Genomic DNA, 16,537 nt, shown 5'->3' with positions numbered 1-16,537 from the left:
TTACAACAGAAGGTACAAAACTGAAATGCCAGGTTAGCAAAATTTCTTAAATATTACCAATAAAATAGATTTTTAGTGTAAACACAACTTATACATTACCACTGCAATATACAATGGGTTGTGGATTCCACAAGGCACCTGGAGTAAGAGACTGCAGCAGGCTCTGCCCCTCACATGCTCCCAAGGGTCCTTCCACACCGCAGCCAGTCACAGCTCCTCGTGCCAGTCTCACCAGGCACTTCCCTGATTAAAAGCAATCTCATCCTGCCTTCAGAGGAAAGGCAGGACTACTCAGCACCATGTCAAAAAACCCCTACCAGCACACCCTCATTTATCCCACCAGTCTCTCTCCATTATCTGCACCTCACATTTCATGCTCTAGGTGTTTGTGTTCCATCTACCACCAGCCCCATCCTTTACCTCCAATCAGAACTATCCATGCCTCTTTGTCATGGCTCATGGTTCATTCTCACTCTCCACCAGATTGGGGAAAAAAAAAAAAGTTATTTTATTTGGTTGGCCAAATCCTACTTATAATTTAAAACTCAGTTCATTCAGATCTACAAAAAGCCCTCACTGAGGCCAGGCACGGTGGCTCACGCCTGTAATCCCAGCACTTTGAGAGGCCGAGGCAGGAGGATCACTTGAGCCCAGGAATTTGAGACCAGCCTGGCCAACAAGGCGCAACCCAGCCCCTGCTAAAAACACAAAAATTAGCCGGGAGTGCTGGTACATGCCTGTAATCCTAGCTACTTGGGAGGCTGAGGCACAAGAATTGCTTGAACGTGGGAGGCGGCGGTTGCAGTGAGTCAAGATCACGCCACTGCCCTCCAGCCTGGGCAACACAGTGAGACTCTGAGTCTGGGGAAATAAAAAAAAAAAAAAAAGCCCTCACTGACATCCCAAGTTCATAGCTCATAGTGTTTTTCAAAGCATCATTGGCAACAAAACATAATGGCTATAAATACAAAACCTCAAGTGACCCTGAAAAATAAACTGTGCCTAAGTTATGTAGTTTCCAGGGTCATGATAATTAAATGACTTCATAAATAGTGCTTAGTGTCTGATATATAGTAAGTGCTTTATTTAAACTACCTTAGTTTAAGTGTTATTCCTGTATGCTTATCTGTTTTACTAATGTCACATTAAAAGTATCTATCACCCACAGGCATAAAAAGCACTACATCTTATTTGATACCCCAAGTGCCAAGGATATATTAATAATAGGCAATCAGGAAATGTGAGTTAAAATAACTGTCTTTGGAATGGTGGCAGCAGCAGGGAAGGTCTATGTAATTAGAGATTCCATTACCCCCGTTATCAATTCACAATCTGGTCCAAATATCCTTAATGAGCCCTTACCGGATACAAAGCCCTTATCTTTAGTTTCTTTCACAATCCTCTTAGCCCATCCTGAAGTCCTACTAACATTCCAGAATTCTACCAACATGCCTTGATATTGAAGTTACCAGTTCACAGCAGGTCAGATGGGAATTTAGAAGCAGTGAGTCACAAAGATGAAAAGACTGCTTTCCAATGACTGCAATGACAGGAATGACACAGAAGAAATGCGGAAAAGAAACAGAATATAGACCTAAGAGTCTAGGTTATCTGGCAGGAGGTGAAGGCTACTTTCTCCTTGCATGTTGAACCTAACTTAGCATGTAAATAAGGAAAAAACAGACCTGATTTGATGATGGAGGACTAGGGGGAATGACACATGACATACTTTAGGTCAGCATAACTAATTTTGGTGAAAATATTTTTTCTTTTATTTACTTCAAGTAATATAAAAGTATTCAATTGGCCGGGTGCGGTGGCTCACGCCTGTAATCCCAGCACTTTGGGAGGCCGAGACGGGGGGATCACGAGGTCAGGAGATCAAGACCATCCTGGCTAACACGGTGTAACCCCGTCTCTACTAAAAAAAAAAAAATACAAAAAACTAGCCGGGCGAGGTGGCGGGCGCCTGTAGTCCCAGCTACTCGGGAGGGTGAGGCAGGAGAATGGTGTAAACCTGGGAGGCGGAGCTTGCAGTGAGCTGAGATCCAGCCACTGCATTCCAGCCCGGGTGACAGAGAGAGACTCCGTCTCAAAAACAAAACAAAACAAAACAAAACAAAACAAAAAAGTATTCAATTAAGGGGGGAAATTGAAATTCCCTTCCATGCTGAGTTACAGAGTTCCAGACACGATTGATGCTACTGACATTAGCACGTGTGGAAACACCTAGAGATTTGATTATACATCCTCAGGTACTTAATTTCTAAATTGATAGCAACATTTATTATTTTGTTCCTTTAATGACTCAACAAAAATACTGCTTCTGTCTTTCTTTTGAAAACTGGCAAAAGTATGAACATTAAGAAATTTTACTTGTTTGCTTCTTTTAAAATATAGCCAAAGAAAAGAGACATTTATTCTTTTTAAATAAGTAAAAGTAAATCAAATATAATTTCAAGTACTTCTGTTTTATTTAGCATTTCTAACATACCAACTGGCACTTGTACAACAGAATTAACCTTTAAAGTAAAAATAATTCATTGAATCATAAAGTACCAGCAGCCAAAAGTTAAAAGTGAATGACTAACTTTTACAGATAAATGTTCTGGCCAAGAAAATTTAGGTTAATTTCAGAAACAACTGATAAAGCATTCCTCACACTTCAAAGGAAAAATTTACTTGTAGAAAACCTTCAATATGTGAAAAATCTCCTAAAAGTACTACAAAATAGTGTGATAACCTTAAGGACTAAAGAAACACCAAGATTCAGAACTATTATCTGAAAACTAAAGACTTGAAAATATACCCATTTTAAAACATGCAATTTGTTTCTCTTTTTAAGAGGCTTGCCAGGCGTGGTGGCTCAAGCCTGTAATCCCAGCACTTTGGGAGGCCGAGGTGGGCGGATCACAAGGTCAGGAGCTCGAGACCATCCTGGCTAACATGGTGAAACCCCATCTCTATTAAAAATACAAAAAAATTAGCCGAGCGTGGTGGTGGGCACCTGTAGTCCTAGCTACTCGGGAGGCTGAGGCAGGAGAATGGCGTGAACCCAGGAGGCGGAGCTTGCAGTGAGCCGAGATTGCGACATTGCTTCCAGCCTGGGTAACAGAGCGAGACTGCGAGACTGTGTCTCAAAAAAAAAAAAAAAAAAAAAAAAAAAAGAGGCTCATGTTATGAAAAAAATACAAGTTTGGGTTTCTTTCTTACATGGGTATTGTTACTATGTAAATATCTGTACTTTATGTTCAGACCTCTATTCACAAGGATTTCAGACAGCCTGTAACAATGTTTAATTAAATACAGACCGACTTACATCAAAATAGCATAAAGAGAAAAAAACCTGATAACTGTAAGACTCAATATATACTTTTATGAGTAACAAATTTTGATTCTACTGCCCTGACAAGGTAGCAAAAGGGAAGGGAGGGAGGGAGAGGCGAAGGAAGAAAAGGAGAGGAAGGAAGACCAGACATTAGGAATTCACATTAACAGAAGAGACAGAATGCCAAATCTTCAAGGAAGGCAAGGTTATCAGATGACAATTTCAAAATGAAAGATATAAAATGACAAATGATTTATGATATTTTGAAATGTTAAAAAAGATATGGTTTCCAGTTACATGGAGACATACTCTGGTATTCCATAGATCTCTTAAATATTATGTTGTAATATAACATTCCTAAGGCTACTACCATACACGTGTTGATTACTCATGCAAATATTACTTATCAAAACACATCTTGCAAAAAAAATAAAATTTAATGCCATATTTTCTAAAATTATCTACTCTACTGAAATACGAACAGCAAAAACCAAGGTATCCTGATCTCTCCACACTTTGAATGATTATTCTAAAGTTGATCCAGAATTTTCACTCTAGATAAATGTACATTTAAGCCCCTAATAACTCACAGATACACCAGTTGCTTAAATGGCCTAATTTAAAAATTTATGTAAAACTTCCAATTCTGGCCATGAAATAATAACAAGGACTTCTCCTGTCCTTCACCAGAAATCAACTAGAAAGTGGCACAGTAGACAGTGCAGGACTATGATGCCACAGAGAAGGAAAATAAGCAATGACAGTCCTACTATACCTGAAAACAATTACTGTACAGCAAACACAGGCAAGAGAAATCCAAAGAGTCTGACAGTCTCAATGACGTTAGGAGATGAAGCTGCTTATGGAAGCTGACATGGTTAGGAATTGTGGGAGAGCTATGCAAAGAAAGAGTTTCAGAGACCTAAACAAGTTTCCATCTAGTCCATGCTGACATTAGGTGGCTTATATTATAGGTAGATACTCTGTAAATATAGGCCAAAGATGATTACTGAGATTTAAATTGAACAAGTCCCAGGGCTCACACAAGACAACAAAACTCAATCTTTAGCCAGGCAGAGTAGACAGCATCAATAATCACTTTGAACTTTCAATAGAGGTCCCAAAGGATCACACCTCAGGAGCAGAGTTTAACCCCAAGCAAAGGTTCTTCTAGGTCAGGGTTTCTCAATCTCAACACTTCCTCAAGGTTTTTTGACATCTTGAGCCAAAAAATTCTTATCTGTGGAGAGCTGTTCTGGTTTCTATTTACTAGAAGCCAGTAGCACCATTCCAGGTGTGACAATCAAAAGTGGCTCCCAACATTGCTAAACATCCTCTGGGGAGCAAAATTACCCCCAGCAGAAAACCACTATTTTAGACCCACTCTACCAAATTTTTTAAAGTCTTGAGAAAATGAAACTGCTCTACAAGTAACATAACCACCTGTCAGCCTCAAACTTCTGGGTTCAAGTGATCCTCCTGCCTCGGCTTTCCAAATAGCTGGAACTATAGGTATGCACCTCCCTGCCCAGCTAATGTTACTAATTTTTTAAGAGATAAGGTCTTGCTTTGTTGCCCAGGCTCATCTCAAGCTCCTGGCTTCAAGTAATGCTCCCATGTTGGTCTCCCAAAGTGCTTCCGAACCTTCCCAAAGTGCTTCTAAAAGGGCAAAATAAAAAATCAAGACACTCAGCATGGTAATATTGAAAAGGTCCAGCATCCAATCAGAAATTACTACACATATCAAATATTAAGATCCATAAAGAGAAAAACCAGCCAGAGGACAAGACCCAAAACTGAAATACTCAGACCCAGAAGACCTATACACTGACAACTTCAAAACATTGCAGAGACAAATTAAAGAACTAAATAAGGCTGGGCACAGTGGCTCATGCCTGTAGTCCCAGCACTTTGGGAGGCCGAGGCAGGTCGATCACTTGAGGTCAGGAGTTCAAGACCAGCCTGGCCAACATGGTGAAACCCTGTCTCTACTAAAAATACAAAAAAATTAGCTGGGCATGGTGGCGCATGCCTGTAATCTCAGCTACTTGGGAGGCTGAAGCTGTAGTGAGAGTCACTTGAACCCAGGAGGCAGACATTGCAGTGAGCCGAGATCACGCCACTGCACTCCAGTCTGGGTGACAGAATGAGACTCCATGTCAAAAAAAAATAAAAATAAAGAGCTAAACAAGTGAAGGCATATATATGGTATTCATGGATCAGAAGACTCAATACTATTAAGATGTCAATTTTTCCTGAATCATCTACAAATTCAACTCAATTCCATTCAAAACCACAACAGGCTTTTTTTTTTTTTTTTTTTGTAGAAATTGACAAATTTGATTGATGTTGAAAATACAGAGGACCTAAAATAGCCAAAACAACTTTGAAAAACAAGAACAAAGTTGAAGGACTTACATTACCTTATTTCAAGACTTAACAGTAAGCTTCACTATAGCTACACTATAGGCCTTCACTATAAGCTACAATAATTAAGTTAGTTGGATGTTGGCATCATAAGGGAAAACTGATCAATCAAATAGAGTCCAGAAGTAAACCCATATAGATTTAGTTGGTAAGGAATTCAGGAAAGAAAGGATAGGCATTTGAACAAATAGTGCTGAGAAAATAATTGTATACCCATAAAAAAAAAAAAGTTCATTCCTTACCTTGTACTATATACAAAGATCCACTCAAAATCAAAGATATAAAACCTAAAACATTATGTAATAATTCTAAAAGAAAGCATAGGAAACATTCTTTGTATCCCAGGTTAGGCAAAGATTTGTTAGGTAAAATATCAAAAGTATGATCCATAAAAGAAAAATTAAGAAACTGAACCTCATCAAAATTAAGTATTTCTGCTCTTCAAAAAGCTAAATGATCATCTCAATAGAGACCAAAAAAAGGTTTGGCAAAATACAATAATCATTCACGATTAAAACTTTCAACAAGGCCACCAAATAGACAATCAATACACAAAACTCAATTGTATTTCTATATACTAACAATGAACAACCCAAAAATTTTTTAAATTTTCATTCACAATGGCATTGAAAAGAATAAAATACTTAAGAATAAGTGTTTTAAAAAGACCTAGACTTGCTCTCTAAAAATTACAAAAGATGCTCAATATCATCAGTCACTAGGGAAATGCAAATTAAAACCCAATAAGATACCACTGCACATCTATCAGAATGCCCTCTCCCCCCGCAAAAAAAAAAAAAAAAAAACAACTGAACATAATAGATGTTGAAGATGTGGAATAACTGGAATCTCCACAGGAATGTTATTTGTAATATCTAGAAACAACCCAAATGTCCACCAACACGTGAATGGATAAACAAATTGTGGCAAGTCCACACAATGTAATACTACTCAGAAATAAAATGAATAAACTACAGTAAGCTGTCACTTAACACATTCAACAGGTTCTTGGAAACTGACTTTAACGAAACAGCGTTACAAGTTCCATGCCATTTAACTAAGTGCTGATGAGAAAAAATAACTGGGTTTGTTAGAAATCAGTTGGCTTAAAGTCACAGTTTACGAAAACCTATCTATGATGCCAAGTGAGGAACTGCTGTTCTGCTACATAAACAACATGGCTCAGCCGGGCACAGTGGCTCACACCTGTAATCCCAGCACTTTGGGAGGCCGATGCGGGCAGATCACTTGAGGTCATTCTACCATAAAGACACACGCATATGTATGTTCACTGCAGCACTATTCACAATAGCAAAGACATGGAATCAACCTAAATGCCTGTCAATGGCAGACTGATTAAGGAAAATGTGGTACAAATACACCAATGAATACTATGCAGCCAAAAAATGCATGAGATCATATCCTTTGCAGCAACATGGATGGAGGTGCATTATCCTATGCAAACTAATCCAGGAACAGAAAACCAAATACTGCATATTCTCACTCATAAGTGGGAGCTAAACAATGAGAACACATGGACACAAAGAGGGGAACAACAGACACCAGGGATTACTCGAGGGTGGAGAGCGGGAGGAGGATCAGAAAAATTACCTATCGGGTACTATGCATATGACCTGGATGACAAAATAATCTGTACACCAAACCCCCACGACACACAGTTTACCTATATAACAAACCTGCACATGTACCGCTGAAGCTAAACAAAAGTTTTTTAGAAAAAGAGGATGCCCACTTAAATAAATCTACCCTAAAGACACACCTGTACATTTATAAAACAGCATAAGCACATTATTCATTGTACATAATTTATATTAACAACATCCACCAAGAGACTGGGTTAACAAATACACAACGAAGCATTTGCTACCTATAAAAAAGAATGAGAAAATCTCACGTCTAGATAAGGAATAACCCCCATACCTACTATTCTATGTATGTAAGACGTATTCTTAAGTTACAAAAACAGGGTGCAAAACAGTGTATATAATATACCACCTTTTATGCAGGAAGGGGAGAGGATAAGAATCTACATACTTAGTTGCTTACATTTGCAAAAAATAAAAATAGAAAAAAATAGCCAGAAAATAAAAATGACTACCAATAAGGAAAACATCTTCAAGGTAACTGAATGGGAGGGAGGCATCTCTGAGCTACATTTTTATGAAGAAAAAACAATTCCCAATAGTGAAAACAAATCTAATTGTATGCTGAATTGGTAATGGTAGCTTTAAGGCACAGTATTTTGACTGTATATCCTTAGTGAGATTAGTCTATGTCAAAAAGAACTGCCAGGAAATCTTGAACTTTTTAGTAGAGTTGTTCATAGTAATGTTAATACTGCTGTTCCAAAACTATCTTATGTATGTTTAAGGTCAAAGCTAATAAGTAATTATGCTGATACTGCTAGGAACGAAGACTTTCTACAAGCAAGCGCAAGAATAAGAAATACAAATTTAAAATAAGAAAAATAACAATATAAATTCACGATCTTTAAAAATATGTATTTCCTAAATGTTCCTGAAAGGAAAGAATGATATCACAGTAGCTATAACCACTTCTAATGGCCTGGTTTTGGTCTTAATATACCTTCCCCTATTAGCAGTAACCAGAACCTTTGGAAAAATAGGCCTGTTCCAGGCTATTTATACAATAAGCATGGGACATATTGAGTCAAAAAGAAAAAAGATTTTGAACACTAATGAGACAATGAAACCAGCTTAAAAGAACCAAAATCTTAAAAAAAAATACTATTCCCTATATCCCAAAGAAAACATTGATTCTCACCATATCTATACCAAAAAGGCTGCTGTCATCCCAGATATCTGTTGAAATTGCTTCACCAATAAGTGTCATATCCTCTGCAAGCAATTCCAGAACTCTCACTATCATTTGTCTGCTACCTAGGAATACAAACAGAAAAACATAAAGGAGAAAAAGTTACTTAACTTTAAAACAATCAGCTGAATATCATATTGCTCATATTCTAGTTAGTCATACTCCAACATTTTCTTTTCTAATGTTCTTAGAACTTTAGAGAAATCACAATTTACAATCAAATTGAAGGCTTCTGTTCCAGTCACAACACTACTTTACTACATAACAAATCAAATACACTTATAATTGGAAAAGATATTGAAAGTAGCAATAATCTAACAGGTACTGTGAGATAGATCAAAATAATTTTCCAAATTTAGGGACCAACTATGTTACATGTAATATGTGACAAAGCACCAGAAAGATTTAGGAAACTTATTCCAATAATTTCTACTTAGTACTAGAAGGCTTGAGTCTTCTCATAAATCAATATTTTCCCACACAGGAGTTGCCAGGGAAGCTAAGCTTGGACTGGAGCAACTAAAGGAATAAATGAACATGCTGACATTTGCTAAAGAAACTTCAAGAAACTCTATTTGCACTCACCTTAAACTCAAAAAATCTTCCCAAAGTCACACCCACCAGAGCAAACTCCTTTCTCCACAGAGACAGAATAACAGACTCCATCTCCATTATCCTATGTGAGACGAAGATTCACACTAGACCTTCCCACCCCGCATCCCAAAGGTTAAGTTCTAATGAATCAAAGTAAAACAAACTACCAGACTGGAAGGATCTAGATTAATTTTTTTACTAGAACAGCTGGAGCAAATTCTCCTAGAAATCTCTTATGATATTGAACAGTTACAAATCATGCCATAATTTACCACAAAAGGGCAGGAGAACATTTCGAAGTTTTTATGTACCAAGATATAGCTTTATAATTATCAATCTGACTTTTTAAAGCAAATTAAGAAAAGGTTAAATGCAAAATCATTAAAGTCTAAAACTGTTCTTCTCAGCTTACCAGACAGATAAACATATGTACTTTATGATGCCACAGTTCAGTTCTTCCTTCATTTCAGATTATTAGTAGATGAATTAATACATAGTTCCAGCTAGTAGAAGCACTTACTGAGTAAAACGTATGGGTACACAGTTTTCCTCAGTATAAAAACATTTTAAATGTTTTCCAAATATATACTTTCCTGCTTCTTTCTCCTCCATCACCCCCAACTGGCAAAAAATAGACATAGGACTTAAAGAACCATTAACTTGGAATATATATTTTTACTTTGCCAGTATAAAGTAAAAAGGGCAAAACTTTCTTATCTTATTTATATCCTGATGAGTTTATCAAATGCTGAAAATGTATAGATTTTGAGAATAAAAATCATGACTGCTTTCTTTCTAAAACTTTCTTTACCTTGCAAAATGCTAAAGTATTTAAGAGCATGGACTTTAGATTCAGAAGAATCGTGGTTCAAGTCCCTGCTTTTAGCTGTTTGACTTCAGGCAAGTTTCTAAACCACTCTAAAACTCACCTTCATCACTTGTAAAAATGGAGATAAAATTAGTAACTACCACTATTGGAAGGAAAGAAAGGGTTGATATGAAGAGTGCATGAAATAATGAACACAAAACCAAAGTATGAAGGCAGAACCCAGTAGGGACTCAATACATGGTAACTGCTGTTTCATTTCTAGACTCAGTAGACATCCGCCATATTGTTATTGCTGTCACCGTTGTTCAGCACAGTTACAATTAAATACCAGTGTATATTTCAGTAAACCTCTTCAAATTTTCCTAGCACATCTGAACAAAAATGTAATCTGAAAATATTTGTGGGTTTTTTTAAGAATAATTACCACAAAGGGAAGAATCCAGTTTTGGAGTTTTGTTTTTAACATGTTAAGTGGCTTAAGTAGTAAGAAATGAATGGGAAGAGTGAACAACTGACAGCTATTCAAAAAGTTTCCAAAGAGCAAAAGCCAAAGATTTTTTTATTCTGGTCTATTCAAGCCAGTTCACCTTTTATAACTTATTCCAGTTGCTCTACGTTGTCATTGTTCAAATTTAAAATAGCCATATAACCCAAAAAAAAGAAAAAAATAAGATGACAGCAAGAATAAATGCAAAAAAATAAAAATTCTAAAAAAATAAGCGTGAAAGCCAATAAAAACTCGTAAAATGGAAGGGCTAGCTGAATAGCCCTCCATGGCATCCACATTTAATTTAAAAATAATAAAGACTTTATTACATTTTTAAAAATTTATATCTCAAAAGATAAGTAAACATAGATTGCAAAAGCCCTAACACAGAAGAGAAAAAAAGGAAAATCCTAACGAAACACAAAAAAACACAAATTGCATCAGGATTATGATTTCAAAAACAACTAACCTGTTCTTAAGAGAGGAACAGCTGATTCCAGAACGGAGACACAAAACTGGGGAAGACTGAGCTGCTGGAATTGTAGTTCCAATGTGTCTTCAGTTTCCAGCTCTGGCAGATCTATGTGTCCCATATCCAAAGGTGAATGAACGGATATCCTAGAGTTTACATGAGCATGACTACTACTTCCACTGCAAAATAAACAAATGATAAACCTTGCATATAGAAACAATCCCCAAACAGATTTACTGCATATCTGCTGCCTGGCATATCAGAAGCCTCATACAAGTCACAACTCTATTGCTTCATTCAACTCTGGTCAGATTTGGAGAAACTTTGACAAATTTACGAAATTAAATTCCATAAAGACGACTCAAGGCCGGGAGTGGTGGCTTATGCCTGTAATCCCAGAACTTCGGGAGGCTGAGGCGGGCAAATCACCTGAGGTCAGGAGTTCAAGACCAGCCTGGCCAACATGGTGAAACCCCATCTCTACTAAACATACAAAAAAAACCTAGCTGTGCATGGTGGCACGCGCCTATAACCCCAGCTACTGGGGAGGCTGAGGCAGGAGAATCTTCTGAGCCCAGGAGGTAGAGGTTGCAGTGAGCTGAGATTGCGCCACTGCACTGCAGCCTAGGCGACAGAGCAAGACTCCATCTCAAAAAAAAAAAAAAAAAAAAGACTCAAAATTGTAAATGAAGCCAAAAATGCATCTATATTTTGCTTTTCAGGCTGATATCTCAAAGTATGTCAACATTCCTATAGTAGCCATCAATATTAGCACTGATAACCCATTCATTTCTAAAAGAAAACAAGCAGATTTATAGGAAAGCTCTTCTGTATTCAACTTGTAAAGACCAAACCAACAGTTCATACAGTTTCCTAGATTTTCTGAGTTTCACCACTGTTCCAAGTAAGCCAATGTTAGGAAATGAAGGATGTTTCCAGAAAAACATCGTGGGAAATGTATTACTTCATTTAGCACATTCGACATCATGTAGTGACTTCAAAAATGCACCCCAAAAAAAGGAACATCCCATTGTCCTTGGCTTTCTTCATTAAAAAGTTCTTACCTTGGATGCAAAGTGCTGGAGTAAGGATTTAAGAAGTGTAGAAAGGCTAGAGCCTCACATTTACAAAGAGCCTCAAAATTTTGTCTTTTGATGTTATCCACAATTGAAGCTGAATCACAAGAGATATATTAATGCTATGGAACATTTAAATCTGCCCGAATTATATACCAACTTTGTCGTTTCTTCAATTTCAAGAAACCAAGCACCCCAAAATATGGAAACAACTAGGGCTTCTGTGTAACTCTGAAAGGCCACATGAGGAAGCTGTTCACTCATGAGTGAAAACTTACAACCATGAAGCACACAAGAGAATGAGGCAGAAAGGCTTTATAAGGAGAAAGAGAAAAACGTGACTGATCAACCAATTACAATATAAGAACTAAGAGCACAGACTCTCCTATCATTTTATTTAACCCTAGCTCTGCTCTTTACCAACTGTCATGCTCTTAACCTCTCTAAACCTCAGATTTTTCTGTAAAATGAGGATGATAATAATAATACCAATCCCATTATATAATATCAATCCTATTCTAAGACAACTAAAGGAGATAAAGTATGCAAAGCACAGGGCATAACACCATGCACACAGCAGGTATGAAATGGTATTAGCTTGTTAACAGTAGTAGCAGTATTGCAAGAAAATAATCAAGCCAACAGACTAATGCTCAACTTACTGAACATTTTTTAGAATGACACTAAAGAAGAGGCTAATATGTTTTTAACACGTTTGCAGCCCAAGGATAAGGTAACATACAAATACCACACCAATCCTTTTAAGCAAAGTTGGTGTATGAAAATCTGGGTGCCAAGCACTGGGGGCCAAGCATGGTAACTCATATCTGTAATATCAACACTTTATGAGGCCAAGATGGCTCACTTGAGCCCAGGAGTTTGAGACTAGCCTGGGAAACATAGTGAGACCTCGTCTCTACAAAAAATAAAAGGCTTAGCCAAGTGTGGTAGTGCACACCTGTGGTCCCAGCTACTTGGGAGGCTGAGGATCACTTGAGCCCAGAAGTCAAGGCTATAATCGGGCCACTGCACTCCATCCTAGGCAAGAGAGTGAGATCTTGTCTCAAAAAAAGAAAAAAAAGAAAAAGAAAAAATCTGTATTTACACAAATATCATAAATTGTTCACCTTGAAAGAGTCCTTATTTTATAAAATTCTCCAACCATTCCTTTTAACAATAAACACTTATGCATTTGTCATAAGACAAAAATATGTTTAAAATACTATCAAAAGTGTATCTATCATTTAAAGCTATAATTTTAAACTAGATCATATTCCATTTGTGGCTGGTAAAAACAACTTAGTGGGTCAGAATCTTTTTTTTTTAATGAAATCAGAACTGAAAATATAGTTTAGTGTGTCGAATATAGTATCAGAATACTATTTTGTGAACCTTTTGCTTTGGGGGACACATACACACACATATATACATAAACAGAGTATATGTTCACGTACTGAGCACTGAGTTGCTGAGCTGGGATGTAATATTTATCTGTCCTTACTGTGGATCATGGTCAAAAAAAGTATGAAGCCAGGTTTTAACACAAGGCCTATACCTATGTTAATGTTTCAAAAAAAAAAAAAAAAAAGGACAGAAAAATAATTATCTCCTTCTGAAATTAACACACACAAGTTAACCAGCATTTCTAATTTCCCCAGAGACATTGCGTACCTAGAGGACACTGCATCCCAATCCTGGCCATCTCCTCTGGGTCGCTGGCCTGTGCGTCCAACCACAGAAGGCCGAGGGCTGCTGCTTCCCGGGGAAGGGTTCTGGGAATGATGAGTACCTCTTGCTTCATGACAATAAGATAAAGAAGAATTTTGGGAGACTGTGTCTGGAGAAAAAAAGAAAGAATAAAATTATCCCTTAGTAGAAACAGACTTCTGACTATGTAGTATTTATGTATCATTCTTCCAAAAACATTAACAAATTAAGATAGTAGGAATCTTTTTACAGGGGTAAAAACAAAAGCAAAGATCAAACTTTTCTATAAGTATTCACTTAGCACATTTAGGTTTATATCTAACTGATTTGATTACATGGGACCTTCTAGTCAATGGTATTCAATTACAACATTAGAGACTACCAAAGGAGAAAACACTAGATCATGCACTCTCTGTTAAAACTCTCCAAGAATGGCTACCTCACACGATACATAAAAATTAATTCAAAATGGATCAACAACCTAAATATAAAAGCTAAAGCCATAAAGCTCTTAGCAGAAAAAGTAGGTCTAAATCTTCATGAACTTGAATTTGGCAATGGATTGTTAAATATGACATCGAAAGCACAAACAACCAAAGAACACACAGATAAGCAGGACTTCATCAAAATTTAAAACTTTGGTACCCCAAGGAACATTACAAGAAAGTGTCAAGATAACCCATAGAGTGGGAGAAAATATTGGCAAACCATGTATCTGATAAGGGTGTTAATTTTCAGAATATCTAAGTAACCTGAAACCCAGCAATAAAGAAAACAGCCCAATGTTTAAAATGGGCAAAGAACTTTATTAAACATTTCTCCAAAGAAGATATATGAACAAACAATAAGCACATGAAAAGTCATTAGAGATTCACTGGTCATTAATCACTAGGTCTTTAGAGAAATGCAAATCAAAACCATGAGATACCACTTAACATCTACTAGGATGACTATAATTATTTTTAAAAAAGAAAAAAATGAACAAGTTAGTGATGATGTGGAAAAACTGGAAGCTTTATATATTGCTGATAGGAATGTAAATGGTACAGCTGCTGTGGAAAATAGTTTGGCGATTCTTCAAAAAGTTAAAGATAAAATTTCCGTATGATGCAGCAATTTCACTCCTAGGTATTACCCAAAAGAATTGAAACCAGGCACTGAACAGACACTTGCATGCCAATGTTCACTGAAGCATTACTCACAATAGCCAAACGTGGATACATCCCACATGTCCATCAACAAATGCATAGATGAATAAAATGTGGGATATACATGCAATGGAATATCATTCAGCCATAAAAAGGAATGAAGTTCTGATACATGCTACAATGTGTATGAAGCTTGAAAACATTATAAATAAACCAGACACAAAAGGATAAATATTGTATGATTCCTCTTAGATGAGGTACCTAGAATAGACAAAATCAGACAGAAAGTAAATTAGAGGTTATCAAGAGCTTTGGGGAAAGGAAAAATGAGGAATCACTGCTTAACGATTAGAGTTTCTGTTTAAGATAATGAAGAGGTTTAGAACCAGGTAGTGGTGATGGTTGCACACAATGCGAATGTAATTAATGTCACCATATTGTACACTTAAAAATGTTTATAATGGCATATTTTATATTATATACATTTTACCCCAATTTAAAAAAAGAATTAGGTAATAAAAGCATTTACAGTCAGAGAGAGGGGGGAAAAAGAAACTCTCCAAGAGTTTCTCACTACACTTCAAAGAAAATACAAAACCTCTAAAAAGATCTGCAAGCCCCAATGTACTCTGGCCCCTGACTACCTCTCTGATGGCACCTCATTCTCCTCTCCTGCCCAGCTCCCTGCACTCCCCTCTCATGGGCTTTATTTCAGTTGCTCAAGGACATCACCCTCAGTGCTACCTTGAGGCCTCGCCTTCCCTGCAACACTATTCTTGCAGCTCTTCGAGTGACGGTTCCTTGTCACCCTTCAGGTCACCTCCTCTCAGGGGCTTTCCCTGACTATCCTAAATGAAGCTATGTTTACCCAGCCACGTTCTGTCACATCACCCTTTTTATTTCCTTCAAGTACTTCTTATCTCAAGCAAACTTGACTATTTGTTTATCACCTGTCCCCAGTCTTTTAAAATAGATGCTCATAACGGCATGGATCTTATTTGTTTGTTCAGTGTTATACTTCCCTGGAGGCTAGACTATCAGCAGCATATAATAGGTAATAAATACATACTTATTAAATACATTAACAATTATTCAGAGATATCAACTATTTTTAAATCAACATTATAACTCTTTTTCTGTTGAAGTATGGGGTAGCCATCATACATTCATTGTGTCATTTACACGATGCCATTACTCTAAAATCTAGAATAAAACCAAGGTAAAGCATAAATATTCAAGTAGCACAAGATCAGTGAAACTCCCAATGAAATAGGGATTAACTATGAAACATGATGACAAATGACTATAATATTTGACTTTCAATGCAGATTGCACTAAGCACACAAAAATCCTCAATTGTACCGTTTTGTTGAAGCCAGACTGGTACTCTATTTGGCCATTAGGTGGCGCTTTTTCTCTGAAAAGTCTGGCATTGCTGGAACACTTGACTACATCGCAAGTTGCATATAAATACTTTTCATAAAATTCAAATCAATATTTTTCAAACAAAACAATTTATTAACACTATATGTAACTTGCTAAAATGCCACAGTCCTACTTGAATAGTCATACCCAATATCCTAGTCACGACGTCCTAACAACACTATATAGAA

The 16,537-nt window shown here is 36.9% G+C and overlaps 1 protein-coding gene across 10 annotated transcripts in view; it reads right to left on the bottom strand.

Annotated features, from left to right (window-relative positions):
• The window catches only part of LOC105476947 (rotatin), a 215,439-nt gene that overhangs the window by 189,083 nt on the left and 9,819 nt on the right, over positions 1–16,537 (bottom strand). For all 10 annotated transcript variants that reach the window (XR_011616801.1, XR_011616800.1, XR_011616799.1 and 7 more), the window contains 3 exons: positions 13,741–13,906; positions 10,991–11,172; positions 8,561–8,676 (listed from right to left, as the gene is read on the bottom strand). Coding sequence is in view for 6 of the 10 variants with exons in the window: in XM_071085198.1 (XP_070941299.1) it covers positions 8,561–8,676; positions 10,991–11,172; positions 13,741–13,906 (464 nt within the window). In the remaining 4 variants the exon portion in view is untranslated. The remainder of the gene's footprint in view (positions 1–8,560; positions 8,677–10,990; positions 11,173–13,740; positions 13,907–16,537) is intronic.

The sequence above is a fragment of the Macaca nemestrina genome, chromosome 19 (assembly GCF_043159975.1).
Source record: "Macaca nemestrina isolate mMacNem1 chromosome 19, mMacNem.hap1, whole genome shotgun sequence".
Classification (NCBI taxonomy): domain Eukaryota; kingdom Metazoa; phylum Chordata; class Mammalia; order Primates; family Cercopithecidae; genus Macaca; species Macaca nemestrina.
Note: the sequence above shows the minus strand (reverse complement) of the source record. Positions and strands in the feature narration are given on the sequence as shown.